This window comes from Hemiscyllium ocellatum, chromosome 6 (assembly GCF_020745735.1).
Source record: "Hemiscyllium ocellatum isolate sHemOce1 chromosome 6, sHemOce1.pat.X.cur, whole genome shotgun sequence".
Taxonomy (NCBI): Eukaryota; Metazoa; Chordata; class Chondrichthyes; order Orectolobiformes; family Hemiscylliidae; genus Hemiscyllium; species Hemiscyllium ocellatum.
This window is the reverse complement of record NC_083406.1, coordinates 90095906-90122166: the sequence shown is the minus strand read 5'-3', so window position 1 is coordinate 90122166 and position 26261 is coordinate 90095906. Positions and strand designations below refer to the sequence as shown.

The window sequence follows — 26261 nt, the reverse complement described above, 5'->3', positions numbered from 1 at the left end:
AATTTCTGTGGATAGCAGATATTTGAATTAAAAACAAAGTACTGGAGAGACTCAGTCAGGTCTGGCAGCATCTGAAGAGAGAAACAGATTCAACATTTTGAGTTGAATGACTCCTCTCCAGAACTGAAGAAAAGTCCAGTCATTCGAGTCAAAACACAAAATTTGTTTCTTTACCTCAGATGCTGCCAGATCTGCTGAACTTCTAGAGCACATCCTGTTTTGAATACATTTCTGTGTTTAGTCCATTTAAATATGCGAGCCTCTTTGCAATGAAGTGTCACCTGTACCACCTATGTGACGTCAGAAGCATTTCATTTTCCTTCCACTCCCACTTGGTGCAGTGTGACAGTAGCTGCTGGCTAGCGGTGTTTGACTTGGTGCACAGCTTGACTCCAAATGTGGCACTGACACCAGGCAAATATATCTGCCATTGCTGAGTGCATGAGAGTGTGGGCGGGGCACCATACATGTGTGGTGCATATGCTATGAGGCAAGCTGCAGAGAGTTGCATAAGAAAACTCGCACAGTGAGAAAGCCTCCATGCAACTGCCAAAGCTGACCCTTAGCCAATTTCTGAAGCAATTCAACCCATTGTTTGTTGGTGTAAAAAGCTAGTTCAGTTCCATTTATATATTTCAATAGTTCTGAAATATTTGCAAATAAACTAAAATGTAAAAATGTGAAGGTAATATATGCTCTAGAATTCCGAACATTAAATGAACAGAAATATATCTAACATTCATATCTGAGCATTCAGCAACTTAGAACTGGAACATAAATATAGGAGGCATGAAGTTCACATTCTAATCTGATGTAGCATTATTGACTAATCGTAGCAACAACCTACAGCACTCAGCAATGAGAAAAAGACAGAGACGGTGAGAAACATGATCCACTGAGCACAAAAATAAATCCTATTTTACCTGATGACAGAAATTATCTGAACGTTTAAATTGAATGCTCTGGAGTTTAATAATGACCATTTAAATTGTTAACCACCGTCTATCAGATTCCACTAAATAATTTATAGCTACTTGTTGACTGTTATTTTAAAAGGTGGAGCAAATTAAGTTTCCAAATAAAACAAGCACACAAGTTCCTTTCAATTTCTGAACAGTGAGAAAGTGTTGTGTTTTTGAACATATCAATATCATAATTTTTTAAAAATATAAGCAAAATCTGTAATCCACCATTAATGGATTCTGTGGATTTATTTTAGCAGAGATATGAAAACAGTCAATGGAGAACAATTAAGTCCAAAAGGATAGATGGTTGGGCTCTTGTGTTGCCATAGTCTAGTCTCTACCTCTAAACTAGAAGGCCTAACGTAGTGCCAGCTGCCCCAGAGGTGTGTAATAGCTTTGCTGAATAGGCAGAATAATAAAAATATCTTTAAAGATAGTTGGGAAAGTTGTGATGATGATACAAAAGATCTGCAAAGGCAGGTTAAGTGAATTAGTAAGAATTTGACTGATGGCGTGTAAGCTCCAACAGAGAGGAAAAATGCAAAAAAAAAGTAGAGATGCTTTAGGCATCAAAATAAACACAGAATGAGTGAGCACAAGGAGAGAAAGTGAGGATCACTGAGATGTAGCCTGGTATATGAGATGGCTGCATGTCTTTGCATTCGAAGTGTCCTTGCAGCAGCATTGCAATGAAAGCTCTTACTGTGCTTCACCGTGCAGCAGTGGCTGTTCATTTTGAAAAGAATAAAAATATATGGCAGAATCTTCCCAGTCCTTGAATTTTGTGGGTTATGGCAAGAGAGTTGGGAAAATGGAGTGAGACAGCCAGTGAGGAGCTTCTCAACATCAAGAGCAAAAAGTTCCATTTTCCAATCAAGCATTGATAATCAAGATGAAATTCTCACTAGTGGACAGTGAGAGGTCTCGGTAGATATATTAGCATGCATTAACACCTCAGTATTAGTTAATCTTGCCTCATTAAAACACAGTTTCCCATTCTTCTACCTGCCTGATAGAAAGTAAACAATGGTAATTCCCAACATGAAGGTCAGAGTTGTTATCTAGCAATTCCAGCTTGCCACTTGCTCCTCTGGAGCTCCATTATGGGTCCCTGGCACCAACATCTCTAGGTACACTTCATGGGCAGGGATCACATGCACCCCTGTCCACAGATTGGCATCCGACACATATTGGCCTCACTGCATCACCATGGCACACCTCTGGTCCACTTATAGTACATTACTGCACTGTGAAGCACAGTAAGAGCTTTCATTGCAATACTGCTGCAAGGACACTTTGAATGCAAAGACATGCAGCTATCTCATATACCAGGCTGCATCTCAGTGATCCTCACTTTCTCGCCTTGTGTTCACTCATTCTGTGTCTATTTTGATGCTTAAAGCATCTCTACTTTTTTTTTGCATTTTTCCCCCTCTGTTGGGGCTTAAGTACTCAGTAATTCTATCTTGACCTTTTTTTTAGAGAAGTCACAAAGCCAGCAAGTCTGTCAGTCCAATGGGCTGGATATCAGGATGTTATGGCTGAAAATGTGTTGCTGGTCAAAGCACAGCAGGCCAGGCAGCATCTCAGGAATAGAGAATTCGACGTTTCGAGCATAAGCCCTTCATCAGGAATGATGTTATGTCAGTCTATAAATGAGCCAGCAGTGTGTGCAGCAAACACACTGCATGTAATTCAACTAAGTGGCCATATCTTAAAGTTTCAGCGCAAACCTCCTTAATCAAATCAGGGAGATACCCTTCGGTCAGGAGATCCTGGCAACAAGTCAAGGACAGCTACTGTTGTCAGTTCAAGGGCTTTAATGTGTTCAGTCAGACAAGAGTGGTCAGGTTCAGGGGATCTGGATCTCTACTGTCTGGGGAATGGACCACTGCCCTGCAAGTCCAGTGCAACCAGTCCAGAGTGTCACAGGAAATCAGTTGGGAAGCTGTACAGATATCAGTCAGGGGTCCAGTCACTCGTTGTTCAGGGCAGGCCATTAGGCTGCTCCAGTGTGGTGGGCCACAATCAGTCCTTGATGTCTACTCACTAAACGTCAAAGGGTTTGTAATCAGGTGGTGCTACTCTGGAAGAAAAGCTGGGAAACTCAAATGTGGTGACTGGAAGTAGCATGTTGGAATATCAAGCTAATTTTGAAGAGGTGGAGGAACTCAATATACAAGTGGGTGACAGAGCACTGGATGGAGAGTGGCAAGTGTTGGAGGCAGGGAGGGGGGCAAGCAACAGTCAGCAATACCCTGGTTTCAATAGGGGTAGCTGGGGTACGGAATGGTACATTAGTTTATCACGCATGTTAACTTGATATGCCGGTGGTCCAGGGAGGTGGGGTGGAGTACGGAGTTAGATTGAAAGGTAGGGTGGAAATGTGGAGAAATTCAAAGTTAATGGGGGTGATGATGAGGAATATCACGGGTACGAGGCTGACACTCGGTGTGTGAAGAGCGACCCTTGTTTCCTTTCAACATGCTGTAAAATAACAGGTGTGCAATGGAGCTGAAAATGGCTGCCATCAAACCTGGAGTGGACAGGGTTAGTCTTTCGTATTTTATAGGAGGAGAGATTGGTTCAAATGGGCCTGTATTCATAGAGTTTAGAATAACGAGAGGGATTCTGATGCAAATGTATGACATTCTAACAGGGTTGAAAAATGTGTTGCTGGAAAAGCTTAACAGGTCAGGCAGCATCAAAGGAGCAGGAGAATTGACGTTCCGGGCATAGGCCCTTCTTCAGGAATGAGGAGGGTGTGCCAAGCAGGCTAAGATAAAAGGTAGGGAGGAGGGACTTGGGGGACCGGCATTGGGAATACGATAGGTGGAAAGAGGTTAAGGTGAGGGTGATAGGCTGGAGAGGTGGTGAGGGGCGGAGAGGTCAGGAAGAAGATTGCAGGTCAAGAAGGCGGTGCTGAGTCCGAGGATTGGGACTGAGACAAGGTGGGGGATGGGGAAATGAGGAGGCTGGAGAAATCTGCATTTATCCCTTGTGGTTGGGGAGTTCCTAGGTGGAAGATGAGGCGCTCTTTCTCCAGGCGTCGTGTTGCCATGATCTGGCGATGGAGGAGGCCAAGGACCTGCATGTCCTTGGTGGAGTGGGAGGGGGAGTTAAAGTGTTCAGCCACAGGGCAGTTGGGTTGGTTGGTGCGGGTGTCCCAGAAGTGTTCTCTGAAACGTTCCGCAAGTAGGCGGCCTGTCTCCCCAATATAGAGGAGGCCACATCGGGAGCAGCGGATGCAGTAAATGATGTATGTGGAGATGCAGGTGAATTTGTGACAGATATGGAAGGATCCCTTGGGGCCTTGGAGGGAAGTGAGGGGGGAGGTGTGGGCGCAAGTTTTGCATTTCTTGCGGTTGCAGGGGAAAGTGCCGGGAGTGGAAGTTGGGTTGGTGAGGGGTGGACCTGACGAGGGATTCGCGGAGGGAGTGGTCTTCCGCTGATAGGGGAGGGGAGGGAAATATATCCCTGGTGGTGGGGTCCGTTTGGAGGTGGCGGAAATGACGAAGGATGATACGATGTATCTGGAGGTTGATGGGGTGGTAGGTGAGGCCCAGTGGGGTTCTGTCCCGGTGGCGATTGGAGAGGCGGGGTTCAAGGGCGGAGGAGTGGGAAGTGGAGGAGATGCAGTGGAGGGCATCGTCAACCACTTCCAAGGGGAAATTGCGGTCTTTGAAGAAGGAGGCCATCTGGGTTGTTCAGTACTGGAATTGGTCCTCCTGGGAGCAAATGCGGTGGATGTGAAGGAATTGGGAATATGGGATGGTGTTTTTACAGGGGGCAGGGTGGGAGGAGGTGTAATCTAGGTAGCTGTGGGAGTCAGTCGGTTTATAGTGAATGTCCGTGTTGAGTCGGTCGCCCGAAATAGAAATGGAGAGGTCTAGGAAGGGGAGGAAAGAGTCCGAGATGGTCCAGGTAAATTTGAGGTCAGGTTAGAAGGTGTTAGTATAGTGGATGAACTGTTCAACGTCCTCGTGGGAGCACGAGGTAGCGCCGATATAGTCATCAATGTAGAGGAGGAAAAGGTGGGGGGTGGTGCCAGTGTAGCTGCGGAAGATGGACTGTTCCACATATCCGACGAAGAGGCAGGCATAGTTTGGGCCCATGCTGGTGCCCATGGCTACTCCTTTGGTTTGGAGGAAGTGGGAGGATTGGAAAGAGAAGTTATTCAGAGTGAGGACCAGTTCAGTCAGTCGAAGGAGGGTGTCAGTGGAAGGGTACTGGTTGGTTCGGTGGGAAAGGAAGAAGCGGAGGGCTTTGAGTCCTTCGTGATGGGGGATGGAGGTGTATAGGGACTGGACGTCCATGATGAAGATTAGGCGTTGGGGGCCAGGGAAGCGAAAATCATGGAGGAGGTGGAGGGTGTGGGTGGTGTCCCGAACGTAGGTGGGGAGTTCTTGGACTAAGGGGGACAGGACTGTGTCGAGGTATGCAGAGGTGAGTTCGGTGGGGCAGGAGCAGGCTGAGACAATGGGTCGGCCGGGGCAGTCAGGTTTGTGGATTTTGGGCAGGAGGTAGAAACGGGCAGTGCGGGATTGTGGGACTATGAGGTTGGAAGCGGTGGATGGGAGATCCCCTGAGGTGATGAGGTTATGGATGGTCTAGGAGATGATGGTTTGGTGGTGGGCGATGGGGTCATGGTCAAGGGGGCAGTAGGAGGAGGTGTCCGCGAGCTGGCGTTTAGCCTCAGCAATGTAAAGATCAATGCGCCAAACTACCACTGCACCTCCCTTAACAGGGCTGGACAGACTAGGCTGGGAGGATGTGTCGTGAGTGTGGTGCTGGAAAAGCACAGCAGGTCAGGCAGCATCTGGCATTTCCACCACCACACCTTGACTCTAAACTGCAGTCCTCACTTTCTCCAGGGAGGATGTGTCCAATGCTTAGAAATCTAGAATCTGGGGTCGTAGTCGCAGGATATGGAGTAAGCCATTTTGGATGAGATAAGGAAACATTTCTTCACTCAGAAAGTGGTCAACTTGTGGAATTCGCATCTGTGAAAGGCTGTGGAGGCCAAATCACTGAATAAATTCAGGTAAGAGATTAATTTTATTAAAGGGTTTAACAAGAAAACAGGAATTTGGCATTGAACGAGAGGAACAATCATGAACACACTGAATAGTGGTGCAGAGTTCATGGGACCGAATGGCCCATGCCTGCTCCTAGTTTCAATGTTTAGTTCTGTGAGGAAGGAGGATTCACCTTCCAGCAATGTAAGACCCTTTAAAGGGCAACAGCATTATACAGACATGCACACAATAAAGCTGAAAACACCTGTAAGGACTACATGCTGAAGTGAACCTTAGGCATTAACCTACTGTAGGGAATGAAATTATGACTCAAGCACATTTGACCACATCGTGCAATACCAGGAATCAATACAAGTGACGATTACAATACACAAGCAATATATGGGGTGTGGGGTGGGAGGGGGCCTAGAAAGATTCACTTCGATTGCCAAAGTGAAAAGCACCTTCCAGTTTCTCATAACCTGTACATGGTGCAGGAGCTACTCACTTCACATCTTGGGCAATCAAAACTCAAAGAGTGCTAAGGATGGCTAGGTCTGCATTTTCAAGTACAGTTGGATAGACATTCACTCATGCAGCAGATGATGAAAATTTCACTTCTCTGAAGAAACAAGAGACTGAATTTACAATAAAATGTCACCTGTACCACATGAGCCCTCAGGAAGTCTTCTTTGTTTTTCTCCTTCTACAATATCGAGGTGCAGTATCAGTAGTCTTAGGACTTGGTTAGGGCATTTGTACTTAGAGGGCTCAGACATGCAGAGTGTGTTCTGTCCAGAGGCAATCGCACCTTCCTTGCCTTGAAGTCCAACAGGACTGAAAGTGGAAGGCAGTGAGGGGAAGTGAAAGGCCAACCACCTTAGAAGTATCCTGAGATGGAATTCCTGAGGAGGCCTGTATGTTTCTTCCTCTGGCAGAATGGCTACTGATACTACATTATCTCCTCATGAGGAGGGAGACCTGGATGTCATGTTACAGCTATGAGGCACTTTTGGAATACTGCCTACAGTTCTGGTCACACATCTATAGAAAGGATGTCACTAAACTGGAAAGAATGCAAAAACGATTTGCAAGGATATTACCAAGACTTGAAGTTTGAGTTATAAGTCAAGACGGAGATTTATTTTCCCCTCGAGCGTAAGAAATTAAGAAGTGACCTTACAGAGGTTCATGAAATGAGTGGCATAAATAAGATGAATAGCCAAAGTCTTTTCCCCAGGGTAAGGGAATCCAAAACTAGAAGACATAGGTTTAAGGTGAGAGGGGAAAGATTTAAAAGGGACCTGAAGGACAACTATTTCACACAGGTTGTGCTACTTATATGGAACAATTTACCAAAGGAAGGGGTAGGGCAAGTACCATTGCAATGTTTAAAAGTCATTTGGACAGGTACATAAATAGAAAGGTTTAGAGGGAAATGAGCCAAATGCAGGCATATTGGACTAGCTCAGTTTAGAAAACCTGGTTGGCACAAATAAGTTGAGCCGAAGGGTCTGTTTCTGTGCTTTTTGACTCTATAATCTGAGCACTAATGCTAAAGCAATGGGGTGCAGCTCTATTTGTATTTCCAGCAAATTTGTGTGGACCAAGCTCTCCATGAAGGAAGCCAGGCACTTGCCCGCCTGAAGTAGCAGGATCTCAATTGTGTGACTGTAATGTTTGTATCACACTCAGTGTCCAGAAAAAAACTGCCTGCACTTGTGCATTTCAATGAAGACCTGACCAGCTGACATTGTGGGGGCCTATCCTGCCTGGTGATGAGCAGGAGACTTGTCTGTGGCAGCTCTCTTAGTACTAGTAACCTGGGAGTTTCCTCCCCAGGCAGCTATGGAGACATGGCAGTGATATGCTGTCATAGCACATGCTCCCAAACCTAATCCAGATAAAATAACCCCCGAGATGTCAGAATCTGAGCTGCTGTGGGATGCAGGAGGTTGCCTGTACATCTGTGCGCATGTTCCCAGAGATGGAGGAGGGAATGTCTTGCAGTGAGTATCTTGGCTGTGGAAACCATGCTAATGCTGCTTGTTTTTGCAGGAGGTGAGAGAGAAAATGCATCTTTGCAGGATTGGTCCCAGTACTTGCCAGTGAGGGCCAGGATCCTCTTTTCATCGGGATGTGCAGCCACATGATCACAACTTAGTTTTTATTATTAAAATAATTGGTACAAACCATTAAAAACTGGATTTCACCACAATTACTAGATTATGAATGTACTTCCTTCGGCAATTCATTAATCATCAATTTCAAAACGTATGAAAGCAAAGCCGGAGAGTAATCACTTGCAAATGCAAAGTGCTGGATAAATACCTGGAAAGACTGTTTGTTACATTTTATGAATTATGTATATATCACATTTGACAACTGACTAATTGAACATGTAAAATTCTAATTTAAAATTCTGTTTTAAATTTATCATGGTCAAACTGATTTGTATAACATCTACAATCACTATTCTTAATCACATCTGCATGATGATAGAAATTAAAAATTCTCCTCGATCAGTATTTTTGTGAATAATTATGTGCATAAACCTAATCCTTCACCACTAGAATGACACTTATCTAACTCTCTTTGTATTTTACTCAAAACCTAATTAAATTGTGAATGTTGAAATGAGTTGTTCTAGTAGATAGTAGAATTTAATTGATCTTTAGATGCAAATGATTGTTGCAATTACTAATCCCCCTTCCATTCAATTTTACCTTCAATTACTCTAAAGTGCTGTCTGATCATGTTTGATTATTATGTGGGAGAATGAGTGTCCATCATTATACTTTAGATCAAATTAACCTAGAAGCAGGATAAAAGCATTCAGGTATAGTTAAAAATATACCCAAGTAGTTCCTGATGTTATAAACTTTGATATTAGCCCTCCCAAAATTCTAATACAGCTGTTGTACCTTTGGCAGATTTTTTTTTAAAAAATCAAAAATACCAAGACAAGATTTTCAAAACGTTATTCTACGAAGGATAAAAAAAAACACCCATTTATCTCTGAGCCTTTGACAGAATCAACTATTTGGAGAATGCAGTAATCAGGAACAATGCTACTCTCCGTAATTTCATTATTTAAATTCGGCTTGGGATAGCTGTAGGATTTCTTCTTTTAGCCAGTTCCTCCAAATTGCGGATGGCTTTCTTCCACTTTGGAGTTGTGGATCATGCGATGACTAAACAGTCCAATATTGCATCTTCAAGCATTGCCCCTAGCTGTGAAAGGTGGTCCTTGAGGAGACGGGTGTGTGGGATTCTTAGGTTTTCACAAGTTCATTCTGCTGCTTGCACTTGGCTTACACCTGGGCCTGTTGGAGATACCCGAAATGGATGCACCTTCACGGAGGCCTCTTTTCCAGTTTGAGCTGTTTTAGGCAAGAGTTTCTCTTGAGTTGGCGGGGATGTGTTATATTCTCAGAGACAATTTGAGGACATTTTTAAAGTGTTTTCTCTGTCGTCCAAATAACCCCTTGTCGTAACAGAGCTGGATGTGGCTTTTTTGGAGGTTTTGTGTCAAATATGTAGATAATGTAATTGACTGTAGCCAATTCCTCAATGTTGGGGTCATTAGCCTGAGACAATACATAAATACTGGAGCACCTATCCTACCATTAGATTTGCAGGATTTTGTGGGCATTGCTGGTAATATTCCTCAAAGAGATGAGCGTCTTTTGTACACTGTCCATGTCTTCAATGCATACAGAAAGCACTACTGCATTGTAGCTTGGGACCAGGATCAATGCCTCTGTCATAAAACAGCTTGTTCCTTAGATGGCCAAGGGCTGCACTGGTGCACTTGTGATATAATTGAATTTCATTAATAATGTCTGCCCTCGCTGAAAGGAGGCTTCCAAAACATGACAATTAACAACATTGTCCAATACTCACCATGGATCTTGATAGTCAAACAGTGTTGTGTGGACTGCACCTACAATAATGTAAATAGATTTGGTCCCCTTATCAAAGGAAATACACACTAGCATTGAAAACAGTCCAGAGAAGCTTCACGGGGTTAATCATAGAGGATATTTCTTACGAGGAGAGATAGAGCAAGTTGGAACAATATTCATTGCAATTTAGAAGATAAGTGACTTTACTGAAACATATAAGATTCTTAGGAGACTTTAGCTTTCTTCTCAGAGTGTGTCTGGCAGCAGAAACATAGCGTAAGCAGTCGCCCATTTAAAACAGAGATGAAAAGGAGTTTCTTCTCTCAGAGCATAACGCATTTGTGGAAATTAGGCTGGGTGGTTAAGTATTTTCAGGGCTGAGATAGACAGATTTTTAAATCAGTCGGAAAATCAAGGGTTGAGGTTTATCAGATTAGCCATACTCCAACTCTTGCCTTTCATTCCATGACTTTTCTGTATTCATTTCAGGCTATAGTTATCAATAAATATTTGTCATGAATCTACTACTCCCACAGGCAGCTTTACACAATTAAGGCAACTACACTTCCTTTCACCCTGTTTCCTGTAATGTCCCTATTCTATTCTCCCAACCTCTCTGTTGTATCTTACTAAATGATGCATTTTCCATCCTACCCTATCCTATGTGTCTTACTTCTTACACAATTAAGGTTTCTCCCCACCCATGATTTACAGGGTCACTGACCCAGTTTAATCCACTCCCTACCCTTCTGCTCTCACCCTTTACTCTCCCTCACCCCCGTGTCCTTTTTACTCACCTATCACTCCACTAGCCTATATTTTCAACAGATGATAAACCACCATTTCTTCCTCCCCCAACACAATACCAAATATACATTTTCTTCCACTCCCCTTTCAGCATTACAATGGGACTGTTACCTCATTGACATCCTTATTAATTTCTCAGTGATACTCAATAACCTTCCCTTTTTCATTCTGTAGCAGCAACAAAACACCCACGCTTTTAAAGTCCTCCAGCCTCTTGGTCCAAGGACCTGAACATGCCTTTCAGAGAGACAATGATTTAATTTAGTATACGATATTGTATACTGTATTTTAGTATACTACTAACCCTGTGGCCTTCTCTGCAATGGGAATACTAAATGAAGACTGAAGTTGCAGACCTGAGTTTTAATTTTATGTCCCCTTACCTTGGCCTTCTGATGTGTTCCAGTGAAGATCAATGCAAGCTCAAGAAACAGTATCTTCCACTTGGGCCCTTCACAGCTTTCTGGACTCAGCATTGAGTTCAACAATTGCAGACTGTAATTCTAGCCCTCATCATGTTTTCTTTTTCTTTATAGGTTTTAGTCTCTCTGTTCTCTCTTTTCTCTCTTGTTTTTGCTTTTGAATGCCAGTGGTTCACCATTCACCCTCCTCAAGATACATCTTTGTTTTGCGTGTATCATTACAGCTCTCTTTGGCTTTACACTACTAACTCCTGTGTCATTTATTTTCTCGTTTGATACTCTTTCACACACCTTTCCTTTTGTTCTTTTCCCATCCTCCTAAATTTTGCTTACTTAAAAGTTGTTCCATTTCTAAATATTCTCAGTTTGTTTTGAAAGTCATCAATCTGCAATGTTAACTCTTTCCCACAGATGTGTTTTCATTGATGATAGCAAGGTTCAATCCTGCTGGCTGATGTTGCTCCCAAATGCTCTGTAACTCAGGGTCGGTATCCAACTTTTCAAAATTTACCAAATCCTCCTTTCCATTACTGACCATATACCAATTGAAATTAATCCCAAATATTACGCTGTCTCAAAATCCAAAGTAAAAGTTAAGTAGTCATAGTCCAACTGGACCATTGAGCTACTCTCTCATTCGAGAAAGATAACTGGTGGTGGTTTAACACCTCAGGCAAGGGGACATGTTGAGAAACAAAATCCTTCATGTTAGCCTCAGTCAGTGCAAGAATTGAACCTATACTGTTAGTATCACTCTGCATTGCAAACCAGCCATCTGGCCAATTCCTGATGAAGGGCTTTAACCCGAAACGTCGAATTTCCTGTTCCTTGGATGCTGCCTGACCTGCTGCGCTTTAACCAGCAACACATTTTCAGCAATTGAGCTAACAGACAACCAATGAAGGACTAACTAACTGAGCATTCACTCTTGATATTATGAGCAACTGGTCAGAATCTTCTGACAATGAGAAGGTTCATAATGCCAGGGTACATTGGATTAAACTCAGACGTTGTGTCCTTTGGAGGAAAAACAAATTTCACACATATTAGGCCAGAAATTTCAAGATGTGCAGGGAAATTAACTCTAGCAATTCACATGATTTTATTGTCAACTTGAAATTTCATGCTTGGGGTATAGAGAGAAGAATTTGAGCATTGGCATCTTCACAGTAAGAGTGCTAGCCAGTTGCAAAAGGATCAGAGGAGAGAGCTGAACAACCTACCCCCAACAAACATTTGAAAGGATGCATTGAACATTGGAAGAATCCGGGAAGATGGACTTAAAAATACATGCCAAAAAGGCAAAAAGTACAACTATACTAATGCACAAATTCGGCAAAAATGAATACATTTCTGTCACCCATTATAGCTTCTTGCACAGCTCAAGAGGTATAAGATAGAAATGAGAAGAGAATAACCCTTGGTCTTTTTAATGATAACTAAAAATCAAACTATAAGTTAGCACTACTGCCTCACAGTGCCAGAGACCTGGGTTCAATTCCTGCCTCAGACGACTGACTGTGTGGAGTTTGCACATTCTCCCCTGACTGCGTGGGTTTCCTCCCACAGTCCAAAAATGTGCAAGTTAGGTGAATTGGCCATGCTAAATTGCCCGTAGTGTTAGGTGCAGGGGAATGGATCTGGGTGGGTGCACTTCGGCGGGTCGGTGTGGACTTGTTGAGTCCACAACAAGTGGTCCGAAGGGCCTGTTTCCACACTGTAAAAATAAAACTTAGAGCAGTTGACACAGGGCCTTTGGTGTTTGTTTGATTATTTTGTGGGATGTATGTATAGCTTATGCATTTACTGCCCATCCCTAATGACAATGAGAAGCTCATGATGAACCACCTTCTTGAACTGCTGTGGTTTTCGTAGTGTTGATATAGCTACAGTGTTGTTACTTGAGGAGTTCCAGAATTTTGGTATAACTTCTCTGAAAGAGTGTTGATATATTTCCAACATAACAAAAGCTAAATTCTGCAGATGTTAGAGATCTGAAATCAAACAGGAAGTGGTAGAAAAACTCAGCAGATTTGGCAGTATCCAAGGAGAGAGAAACTGAGTTCAATATGATTCATCTTTAGAGCTGAAGAAAGGTAAAAATTTTATGCACTTAATGCTGTTGAGAAAAACATCAGGTGAAACAAAAGAGTCAATCAGGACAGGGGAATTTAAATACCAAAGATATTTGGTGGTACAGAACTTCAGTATTTTGGACAAATTTTAGTGTATCATTGTGCACTCATTAAGATAATTTACAAGAATACCAAATCAAAGACAAAACAATCATTCAAAGCTTAATGCAAAGTCCTAAGGGCGTCATTCATAATCCTAAAAATTCCAGTCTATCTCAGAACGTCCTAGAAAGGTAAAGTATCTTAAAACTTCGAGCAAAATCTAAAATGAGCTGTTACACACTAAGGAAGGGTCATTCAGCTGAAACGTTAACTCTGATTTCTCTCCACAGATACTGCCAGACCTTCTGAGCTTTTTCAGCAATTTCTAATTTTGTTTCTGTTACACACTACTGCTTTGCAGTACAAAGCAACAGAAGACAATAAACTTTGACAAAATTTGTTTTTTTTAAGTAACACTAAAGATGTTGTGGAACAAAAGGCAAAAAGGGTGGAAATGTTTGGAATAACAATATAATGCAGTCGCACACTAAACTTCACCATCTCAAGGGGTTAGTGAGGAATAACAGCCAAGGCTCCACCTGCTGGTCTCAAGCAAAACTTGCTGCAGCATTGCTCTTGATACAGAATAGAATCAGCCTCAATGTTACAATGTCACCATTAGCCACTTTGCCAACAACTTTCAACCTGCCCTCAAAATCACTTGGTCTAATTTGGAGAGCTCCCTCCCTTTCTTTGACCTCTCCATTTCCAACTCCGGTAACATTTTACGGACTGACATTTACTATAAATCCACGAACCCCCATAACTACCTGGATACACCTCATCCCACTCACTATCCTGCAAGAACTCCATGTCGTTTTCTCAATTTCTCTGTCTCTGTTCCATCTGCTCTGACGAGGAGACGTTCCATTCCCAAACATGCCAGATGTCCACCTATTTTAAGCAACATGCTTTTCCACCCTCTGCCATTCAGAGAGTCTTCCACTGCACCTCCTCCATTCCCTGCTCCACTGTTCAAAACCCCACCCTCTAAATGTAATAAAGACAGCGTTCCCCTTGACCTCACTTTTCACCCCACTAGTTTCTGTATCCACTTATCATCCTCAAACACATCTGCTAACTCCAACTAGACCCGACCACCCAAAATATCTTCCCCCTCCCCACTCCTCTCAGCCTTCTGCAAAGACTGTTCCCTTCGTGACTCCTTCGCTCACACCACCCTCCCCAATCCCCTCGGTACCTTCCCCTACAACTGTAAAAGATGCAAAACCTACCAGTTCACCACCCCCCTCACCTCCAACCTGGACCCCAAACAGTCCTTCCGGGGAAACAGGTTCACCTGCCTCTCCTACAGCCTGGTTATTCCTGATGAAGGGCTTTTGCCCGAAACGTCGATTTCGCTGCTCCTTGGATGCTGCCCGATCTGCTGTGCTCTGCCAGCATCACTAATCCAGAATCTCCTCCAACCTAGTTTACTGTATTATGTGCTCACAACGTGGTCTTCTCTATATCAATGAGACCAAACATAAGCTTAGGGAACGTTCCACCAAGCATCTTAGCCAGGCCCGTAAGGGCACACTTGACTCCCAGCCACCGTCCATTTCAATTTCCCTTTCTATTCCCTCTCCAACAAGACCATCCTCAAACCTTCTCCATTGCCACAGTGAATCAGACCATAAATTGGAGGAACAACACCCCATCTTCTGCTTGGGCAGCCTGCAGCCTGAAGGACTCAACACTGAGTTCTCCAATTTCAAATAACCTCTCTCCCCAACCCCCAATATCTTTTCCAGCTCTGCCTCCACCCTTTCATTCTACCTACCGACCCTTCCTTCCAGCTACCATCTGGATTCATTCTTCCCAATGACAAAGTAGAACCCACCTCCTGTATTCTCCTATCACTACCTCACCATTCCACACTACCCAAAACCCTCTCCCACTCTCTTTATCTGCAGCTTCCCCTACCTCCACCTCCATTTCTGAAGAAGAGTTATTTCCAAACTGTTGATTTCTCCACCTCCTGATGCGGCCTGCCTTGCTGTCCTTTTCCAGCCTTTACTTTGGATTCCATCATTTGCAGTTTTTTTTGTCTCTTATCATTAGCCACTGAAGCAAGGTAGCTCACATTTGTCAAACTTTAGGTATCATGGACACATTCTGAACAAGAGGAGAGAAAACTTTGAGGAGAAGAAATTTTGTTTTACTTTTTCACATCGAAGGTTCAGGGAATTGAAATTAATTATCACAAAAACTGATTCTGAGAAAAGGAAAGTCCCCAAAATCATTGCTCAGTAACTTACCTAAAGATGCGTTCTGTGGTTCACTGCTATCTCTTGATATCTGCAAAGAGAGATTCTGAAAGTGAACACAACTGCGCATATGCTGCACAGGTATTTTACACAACAACACATACTTTCTCAGTTCAATTAATGTTGCAAGAAGTAAATGCATAAATAATATTAAAGGTGGAGGAAATTGTTAAATTTTCCCCAAAATTACTTTTGCAATTGATTCCCAACAAAGACTCTAGCTGCAAAATTTTAAGGTAGCATCCTACGGACTAGTTCTGATATTCATCTTTACAACTTCTCAGAGGATGAATGACAATATATGTGAAGAATGTTGGAGCTGTTTTATTACCATCTTCTATAGTTTTCTGGAATACTAATAATGAGGTTATGTCAATTATGATCTCCAATAACTGCTAAAAGACAAGATGGCTAGCCTTCCCATTTGTCTGATTTCAAGTTAACTCAGAAAAAGAACTTTCTATAATATAAATATAATATAAAATTAAAATAATCCTTAGAAATACACAATGTCAATTTTTTGACCTATATTACTTTTTGAAGTAGGAAAACTGTTTTAAGACTATCTGTTGTTCACCTTTAGAAATAAAACTAAAACAGCAACTGTGGCACAGTACACCTAACAGGCAGAATGCAAAAATAGCTTTCAAGAATAACGATTATTCTGTTTTATTCAACTTGACTGTAGATAACGATTATCAAGTTAAAACAAAAATGTCATCAAAATGCTGATTGTAATAAAGACAAGATTAACAAATCAAGAACAAATCAAACTAAATTGCAGCAATTAAGATTCTGGTTATTCATTGTGACATGCCTCCAGAACTAGATGTACTTTTATAATCAGCCAACCCACTGTTGTTGGCCCAACAGAGAATAATGGCTAAAAATTCAGCATTCACCATGACAATTAGTAAAAGGGTTATGTCACTGAAAAAAAATCTTTCTGAAAATCAAGCAATTTGATACAGAATGGTTTAATTAGAAAATAATGGCTACTGGCAACTACAATCTTTCAAGTGAGCATTTTGAGACATTTATCATAATATTGTACAAATATATGCTGAAAGCACAAATTCACTTTTACAATCATAATGTGCACACTGCTCTGAGAAGAATCTTCTCAAAAGCTTTAATCCCCTTTCTCAACATCAAAACAAGAATTAGGAATTAGGGCTACTCAAATATACAACTGGAGATCCAATGGCCTAGTGGTAATATCAGTGGGCAGTTAACCCAAAGTTGCAAAAAATGCTCTGGGGAGTTAGGTTCAAATCCTGTTACAGCAGGTGATGGAGTTTTGAGTTCAATGAAGATCTGGAATTAAGAGTCAAAGGATGGCTATGAATCTGTTGTCAAAAAAAACCCCACATGGGCCACTAATCCCTTTTAGGGATGCCAACCTTACCTAGTCTGGACTACATGTGACTCCAGACCCACAGCAATGTGGCTAACTCCTAACTGCCCTCTGGGAAATTAGGGATGGCTAATAAATGCTGCCCTAAATGTAGTCATGTTTCTTTATTACCATTCTAGACATGGAATGGCATACCTGTGATGATGTGTCTTGTTCCTTTGCAGCTCTTGAAGCAAAGCTGAAAACCAATACTAGAGCAAAAAGACAGGGCTATTAGGATAGAAAATACATTTTGCTGTGCTTACACAAAAATACAAAACACTATAAAATATATAAGAAAACTGGTTTTGGTCATAAAACATTATCCACTTAAATAAAAACATTGAGTAGTTCTTAGAAGCATTAGAATAAAAGGAAGACAGCTTTCATTTTTAAAAAAACCAGCAAGGAAAGCAAAACGGATCATGTTTGAGTTGATCAGGCAGCTGAGTAAAAAGTGAGGTCTACAGATGCTGGAGATCAGGCAGCTCTTCACATTTTTCCTGGAGTGTTCGACAAGGCCCTCCAGGGCAATCCAAGAATAGGAACCTTGTTTTTGGGACATCAATTGTCTGCTCGTCATAACCCTGCACCCAGAACTGCACCTGAAAGTAATGATGATGCTGATAATGATCCTCTGCCCCTGTCTTCATATGGTACTGAAACTCAGCAAACTCAGAAACCCCTTAAACTATTAAATCTAGTGTATTATTTCATAAAAATATATGATTTTAACATTTACTTAGACTGTGCTATCACTTGTGTTAGGCTATCTACCATTTTTGTTTCACTTTTCATAGATAATTTTGGTGATCCGTCCCTAACCCTGTTTTTCCCATAGGCCCCATTATTTCTATTGCACAATCTTCTATAACATGAGGTTGCACAAGAACGCAACTACGCACCGTGTTATAGCAGAATAGACTGTACAGTGTTGAATCAAGGATAGCTATTGTAACACAATTCAATCTTAGAATGATACTTCAATGCATTTCAGCACGAACCTTAGTCTCCTACGTTATGAGATTTAGACTTTTGCAAACTGACTTTGAAAATGCTGCACACTAACATTTCAATCAGACATAAAACTGTCATCCTGTCTAACAAGGTTGAAGAGATTGAGCTCTCATGCTCAGCCATAAAAAATGAATCATGCAAATTCACTCTCATTGGTCTGTTCTACAAAACACAATCAAACACTAGATTCAGGGTTCTCATGGCCGAAGCTTTAAAGGAGATGTCAAAAATATGAAGAAAAAGATATTAATAAATCAATGAGAATTGGAATTGAGATGCCTTGTCAATCAATGGAAACCATCCAATAACAATGAAATAGAATGAGGTCACTTTGTAATCTCAGACTTTGATTAAAATGTTGTGAAAAAGAGGGAGGGAAATAAAGCAAAAAGTCCATGAGCGAGACGGTAGCTGGGGCTGTTGTTTGGACACAGTGCATGAGGGAAAACAAGTTAATAAGGTGCTAAGGTGCTACCCACCAAATAGCACTGAGAACAATACTAAAGCAAAGAAACCAGGCAGAAAGATGATCACTTAAAGTTTTGCTTCTTTCACTAGCAGCATGAAGGTGACGAAAATTACCACGCAAAATTCACCATTCATTTTATTAGATTCTTGACTTATCCTTGCAATCTGTATGATTTAACTTCCACATCCATCCCCTTCTCTGCTCTTCAATTTATTTCACACTTGTGTTAGGACTTTAAATTTGTGAGACTGCTAAAAATAATCATACACTTTCAGCCAGCGCATTGAGGAAGAATGTAGAACAAAGAACAAAGAACATTACAGCACAGGAACAGGCCCTTTGACTCTCCAAGACTGCGCTGATCCAGATCCTCTATCTAAACCTGCCTGTTATTTTCTAAGGATCTGTATCCCTTTACTCCTTGCCTATTCATGTATCCGTCTAGATACATCTTAAATGATGCTATTGTTCCACCCCCACCACCTCCGCTGGCAACACGTTCCAGGTATCCACCACCCTCTGCGTGAAGAAGTTTCCACACATATCTCCCCTAAACTTTCCCCTCTCACTTTGACCTCGTGACCCTACTAACTGAGTCCTCCACTCTGGGAAAAAGTTTCTTGCTATCCACCTTGTCTACACCACTCATAATTTTGTAGGCCTCAATCTAGTCCCCCCCCTCAACCTCCTTCTTTCCAATGAAAATAATTCTCACCTACTCAACTTCTCCTCATAGCTAGCACCCTCCATGCCAGGCAATATATCGGTGAACCTACTCTGCACCCTCTCTCAAGCATTCACATCCTTTTGGTAATGTGGCAACCAGAACTATATGCAGTATTCCAAATGTGACCAAACCAAAATTTTATACAACTGTAACATGACTTGCCAACTCTTGTATTCAATACCGTGTCCAACGAAGGAAAACATACCGTATGCCTTCTTAACCACTCTACTGACCTGCATTGCCACCTTCAGGGAACAATGTAACCTCCCAAAAGTGGGCACAGAGATAATTTACAAGGAATTTGCTAGAAATTGAGGATTTTAGCCAGGATGAAATTTAGAAAGACGAGAAATGTTTATTTTAAAATAGAGAAGATTATGGGGAGATTTAATTTAATTGAACAACATTATGACAGGCCTAGCTCAAATGAATTGTAATAGTTTATTTGCCTTAAGAAAGGAGTTACAGTAACCAGCCCAAAAAAATTAGAAATGAATTTGTTATGCCAGTGATCCCAGATTGGCTGAAGGCTGATTATTGACTATTAAGCATTCCTGACTAGTTGTTACATTATAAGCCGACAAAGGTGTCCACTAAATGTATTGTTGAGAGGATCACTTTAAAGCAATGGTTTTAAAAGGAAACGTGACACTATTCCTCATGCACATCAAAAAACAGTAAGCACTTCACTTACAAAGCTAATTCAATGCTTTGTACTGTATTTGTCATTTTATTTAAAAGATCCAATCTTACCCATTTTTATCCTGCAGAAGGTAACTTACATTTGATTAATGGTTTATTATTATCTGGAAACTTGGGATCTAATATAGATCCAGTTATGTATAGCTTTAAGTTTGCTTTGTATTTATAAGTCAAGAAATATAGTTTAGTTTCACTTAAGCTCTGAGAGCGGTGTAGGGTTGTTTGGATGTACATTTACATATATTGAAATGAGACATTTTGAAAAATAATCTTCAGGTGAATAGTTTGATGTTTTAGAAAATAGAAAGTGGAAAAGAGAAAAAAAATCTGATGCCAAGCAGCAAGGTGCCCTATGTCACAGGAAGAATAAACAATTTGGAAGATCAGTAAGCGGGCAGTGTGTAAACTTCTGTTAGAGAAAACCTGTAAATAGCAAGAAAGATGTTGGAAGGATCACTGGTCAGAACATTGACAATAAGAGATATAATGTCATGTTGAGGATGTAGAAGACATTGGTGAGGCCAGTTTTAGAATACTGCATATTATTCTGGCCACCCTCCTAAAGGAAAAATGTTGTTAAATTTGAGAAGGTGCAATAAAGATTTACAAGGGTATTGCCGGGATTGCAGCGTTTGAGTTATAGGGAGAGGCTGAGTAGGCTGTGGCTTTTCTCCCTTGAGTGTAAGAGGCTGAGGGGTGACTTTACAGGGGTTTATAAAATCATGAGGGGCATGGATAGGATGAATAGCTAAGGTATTTCTCCAAGGGTGAGAGATTCCAAAACTAGAGAGCATAGGTTTAAGGTGAGAGGTGTCTGCTTTCAAAAGGACCTGATGGATAACTTTCTCGCGCAGAGGATGGTGCACGATGAATTGTGCTACAAGAGGAAGTAGTGGAGGCAGTAAAATTACTATTACAATTAAAAAGCATCTGGATGAGTACATGAATAGGGAGGTAGCCATACCAAATGCCCGATTCTCTACCCTGTCTACCTGTGACTCCACCTTCAAGAAACTATAACCAGCACCCCAAGGTCTCTTTGTTTGGCAACACTCCTTAGGAGCTGAAAATGTGTTGCTGGAAATGCGCAGCAGGTCAGGCAGCATCCAAGGAACAGGAAATTCGACGTTTCGGGCATAAGCCCTTCTTCAGGAATGAAGAAAGTGTGTCCAGCAGGCTAAGATAAAAGGTAGGGAGGAGGGACTTGGGGGAGGGGTGATGGAGATGCGATAGGTGGAAGGAGGTCAAGGTGAGGGTGATAGGCTGGAGTGGGTTGGGGGCGGAGGGGTCAGGAAGAAGAATGCAGGTTAGGAAGGCGGTGCTGAGTTTGAGGGATTTGACTGAGACAAGGTTGGGGGAGGGGAAATGAGGAAACTGGAGAAATCTGAGTTCATCCCTTGTGGTTGGAGGGTTCCTAGGCAGAAGATGAGGCGCTCTTCCTCCAACCGTCGTGTTGTTATGTCCTTGGTGGAGTGGGAGGGGGAGTTGAAGTATTGAGCCACAGGGTGGTTGGGTTGGTTGGTCCGGGTGTTCCAGAGGTGTTCTATGAAACGTTCCGCAAGTAGGAGGCCTGTCTCCCCAATATAGAGGAGGCCACATTAGGTGCAGCGGATGCAATAAATGATGTGTGTGGAGGTGCAGGTGAATTTGTGATGGATATGGAAGGATCTCTTGGGGCCTTGGAGAGAAGTAAGGGAGGAGATATGGGCGCAAGTTTTGCATTTCCTGCGGTTGCAGGGGAAGGTGCCGGGAGTGGAGGTTGGGTTGGTTGGGGGTGTGGACCTGACGAGGGAGTCATGGAGGGAGTGGTCTTTTTGGAACGCTGATAGGGGAAGGGAGGGAAATATATCCCTGGTGGTGGGGTCCGTTTGGAGGTGGTGGAAATGACGGCGGATGATACGCTGTATATGGAGGTTGGTGGAGTGGTAGGTGAGGACCAGTGGGGTTCTGTCCTGGTGGCGGTTGGAAGGGCGGAGGAGCGGGAAGTGGAGGAGATGCGGTGGAGGGCATCGTCGATCACGTCTGGGGGGAAATTGCGGTCTTTGAAGGAGGCCATCTGGGTTGTACGGTATTGGAACTGGTCCTCCTGGGAGCAGATGCGGCGGAGACGAAGGAATTGGGAATATGGGATGGCTTTTTACAGGGGGCAGTGTGGGAGGAGGTGTAGTCTAGGTAGCTGTGGGAGTCAGTCGGTTTATAGTAAATGTCCGTGTTGATTTGGTTGCCCGAGATAGAAATGGAAAGGTCTAGGAAGGGGAGGGAGGAGTCTGAGACGGTCCAGGTGAAGTTGAGGTCGGGTGGAAGGTGTTGGTAAACACTCCTTAGGACACTACCATTAAGTGTGCAAATCCTGCCAGGATTTGCAGATGGATACCATTCAGGTTTAACTTGGCATCATGTTTAGCACATCATGGGTCAAAGGGCCCATTCCTGTGCTATACAATTCTATGTTCTGTGGGGTAGAGACTTCACAAGCAAAAATGTTGAAATTCTCTGCTTCAGAATACAAGATTTACACATTGCATTAATATTTTGAGTCTATAGGAGGCAGAGTGATCGCAAAAAATCCCTGTTACATTGTGAGCTACAGTTAACAGTAAATGGGTATTTCATCACAAACGCAGAAATTTCAAGATTTAGTAAGTCCTGGAGCAGCACTGCAGATGAACAACAGTACACTATTTAACTAAAAGCATCGGCCCTCCTTGTGGTGAAGCGGTAATGTCCCTATCTCTGAGCCAGGAAGTAAAAGGTTCAGATACTCCAAAAATGTGTAATAACATCTCTCAACAGGTTGATTAGAAATTTTTTTAAATGTATTTACAAAATGTTTTTGAGAGATTTTCTTTGAACAGTACGTAGGCTTAGTATTGTGTACTCTGACATGATTAATTAACAACCTCAGATTAAATAGGCGAAAGTGAGGACTGCAGATGCTGGAGATTAGAGTCATGAGTGCGGTGCTGGAAAAGCACAGCAGGTCAGGCAGCATCCGAGGAGCAGGAAAATCAATGTTTCGAGCAAAAGCCCTTCATCATGAAACAACGATTTTTCTGCTCCTTGGACGCTGCCTGACCTGCTGTGCTTTTCCAGCACCACATTCTCAACTTGAAACTCAGATTAAAAGCAGCCCAAGGTAGAGGTGTTGTTAATATACTTGAATTTTAGGTTTACGTCCTAAAGGAGAAGAACGTATCCAAGACTGGTATTTTAAAGTTAAGTAATGGCAACCAAGTGGGCTTGAAAGCTGCACAAGCTGAAGTACAAGAGAATACCAGGTTAGGAGACAAACCAATAGTGAAGCAGTGACTGACATTTGAAGGTATATTTCAGAATACTCAAAATAAGACAGTAATATAATAAAAAAATCTAAGAGAACCCATCATCTGTTGTTAACTGAAAACTTTAAGGAAAGCATCAATGTTAAAGAAAAAGCTTATCATTGCACAAAAATAAGTGGTAAGTCAAATGATTGGACAGAATATCAAAAATAGCATAGAATGACTCAAAGATTAATTAAGACCAAATAAATTAGAATATGAGAGGAAGCTAGCCATAAATATAAAAATGGACAGCAAGAGTTTTGACAAGAATGAAAAAGGGAAATAGAGTGTAAAGTCTAAGACAGGGAGAATGGTAATTCAGTAGTGGATAATACAGAAATAACAAACTAAATTGACAAATATTTTGTTTCTATCTTCATTATTGAGGAAACATAAAACAATTCAGTCACAGCGCTAAATCTGGAGGTGGAGGGAGAAAGGCACTTAGTGAAATCAGAGATACTGAGCAAAATGATGGCGATGTGAACTGACATGTCTCTGTGTCCAGATAGATTTCATCCTAGCATCGAAAAAAAAGTTTCGAATGGTGTAGTAGATTTTATTTTAATTTTAAAATTGCCTAGATTCTGGAAAGGTTCCATCAAACGAGAAAGGAAAAGTCTAGCTCCACTATTCAACAAGACAGCAGCAGAGAACAGGAAACTACAGACTGGTCACCTTGACAGCTGCAGTGGGAAAGGAGCAAGAATCGATCATTCTGTTGGTAATTGGAAGAACAAGTTAATCAGAAGAGTCAGCATGGTTTTGTGAGAAGGAAATCAAGTTTAAACAATTCACTGAGTACTTTGATGCAGCTACATGCACTATGCATAAAGAGGGGGCTTCGAACATACACTCTTTTTGGATTTCCAGACAGTATTTGATAAGATGATGCAACAAAGGTTATCCCTTATTATGAGAAGAACAGATCATCAAAGGAAGAATGCTATACTTTAATTATACAGTACATTGGTAACACCACATCTCAAATACTATGCAGAGTTTTGGTCCCCTTGTTTTAAGGAAGTCTGTACATACATTGGTGGTGATGGTTTAGCAGAAGTTTGCTGGATTGAAACTTGGGATGATCACGTTGTTTTGTGGGATTAGTCAGGTTGGACAGAAAAGTGATTTCATTAAAATGTACAAGAACCTGAATGGACTTAATGAGGTGGACAAAAGAATGTTTCCTGTTATGGGTGAGTCCAGAACAAAGGGGCACTGTTTTAAAATTAGGGATCACCCTATGATCAAGGGGTTGAGGGGGACTTTTTCTTTCAGATAGTTGGATTGGAACTCTCTGCCTCAGAGGGCAATGGAGATAGATTTTTGCATGTTTGTAAGGTTGAGGTATACGGATTCTTGGTGGATAAAGAAAGATGGTTGAAAATGTGGAATTCAACATCAACGATTTTTGAAGATCAGATATTATTGAATTGTGGAATGGGTTCGAGGGGCTGAAGGTCCCAATTCTGCTCCAACTCGTAGATCCATATATAGAATATAAAGTAACTCAATTGTCTCAACGTACTTCATACTAGACTTTGAGGTGCATTAAATATAGAGTTGCTATAAAAGTGACTTTACAAAAAAAACTAAATACGATATTGAAATCTAAATACGAAATTTTGCAAGTTACATTTTAATCGGCTTAACAACGGTCCGAGCTGTTCTCCTTTAATTGAAGAGCATTTTTAAAAAAGTTGGAAACAGAAACCGGATCTTGGGAGGAAGTGCCTTCAATGCTGTGTATTAGAGCTGTGCTCGGTATTGTATCGTGTACAGCCGAAGGGGTGATTGAAACCTCCAAACTAGACCCTGGAAATATGCAGTCGGCAAGTCCCACCCGGCGATTTACAACGCCTTGGCTCAGGCCCTGTTTTGGGAAATGCATAAGCCCCAAAGTCCAGCTCTTCCATTGATTTCAGGCCCCGCCAGCCACCGTCACATTGCAAGTCAGGGGCCGACAAATGGGTTAAAACACGCTGGTTCCCTGAGAATGTAGCTTCCCACCTGATTCCCCTGGAACTACAGCCTGCATTTGATCTTCATTGTGTTTTACAAACGCTGGTAGCGCCCGGGCGCTGACTCCCTGCGGTTTCGGTCATCGTGTTCAGCTACCTACAGCGGGAAGGGCACTTACAGAGGAGCAGAGGGATCAGCTGAGCACGCACGGCCAGCAGTGAACAGCTGTCAGGCACCATCTCCGGGAAGGAACAGCGACCAAGACGGAGCGTCTGCAAGATTTCAGTAACCCGCCACAAACAGGTCACACACAGCAAACTCGAAGGTAGGAGCGCCCTCCAGAGCCTGGGCAATCAGCCCTGCACTGTGTATTTCATACCAATACAGAGGTTACTATATTACCATGAAAAAGAGGTTTCAGAACTTAGGCTGCCCAAAAATGGTCACAAGAAAAGAACAAATGTACGTTTTCTTTTCTTCACTTTGGGGACTTGGGTGTTGCCCTTGAGAATGTGGTAGAACGATACCTCTTTGAATCGCTACTGTACATTTCGTGAGGGACGCTCATTGTGTTATTAGGCAGACTTCCAGAGTTTTTACCCAGCGACAGTGAAGGAACTGAGGTATAGTTGCAAGTCAGAATGGTGAGTGGCTCGGTGTGGAACTTGCAACGGTAGCATACCCAGATCTCTCCTATCCTTCTAAATGTTAATGCTCTTGGGCTTGGAAGATGCAGTCTTAAGAGCTTACTGCAATGCATCCTGTAGATGATATACACTGATATTATTGTGCATCAGTGGTGGAGAGAGTGAATAATCTTAGAAGGACTTATACACTTAATGGGAAGGTCCTAGGGAGTGTTGCTGAACAAAGAGACCTTGGAGTGCAGGTTCATAGCTCCTTGAAAGTGGAGTCACAGGCAGATAGGACAGTGAAGAAGGTGTTTGATATGCTTTCCTTTATTGGTCCCATAATTGAGTACAGAAGTTGGGAGGTCATTTTACGGCTGTACAGGACATTGGTTAGGTCACTGTTGGAATATTGCATGCAATTCTGGTCTCCTTCCTATCGGAAAGATGTTGTGAAACTTGAAAG

General features: G+C 42.1%; 1 protein-coding gene across 1 annotated transcript in view; it reads right to left on the bottom strand.

The window, feature by feature from the left end:
• The window catches only part of b3glcta (beta 3-glucosyltransferase a), a 177640-nt gene extending 152175 nt beyond the window's left edge, over window positions 1-25465 (bottom strand). Inside the window, exons 1-3 of the mRNA XM_060826775.1 lie at window positions 25345-25465; window positions 17120-17175; window positions 15559-15598 (exon numbers count right to left, since the gene is read on the bottom strand). Coding sequence (XP_060682758.1) covers window positions 15559-15598; window positions 17120-17175; window positions 25345-25405 — 157 coding nt within the window. The 5' untranslated portion in view covers window positions 25406-25465. The remainder of the gene's footprint in view (window positions 1-15558; window positions 15599-17119; window positions 17176-25344) is intronic.
• Window positions 25466-26261: the final 796 nt, after the last annotated feature.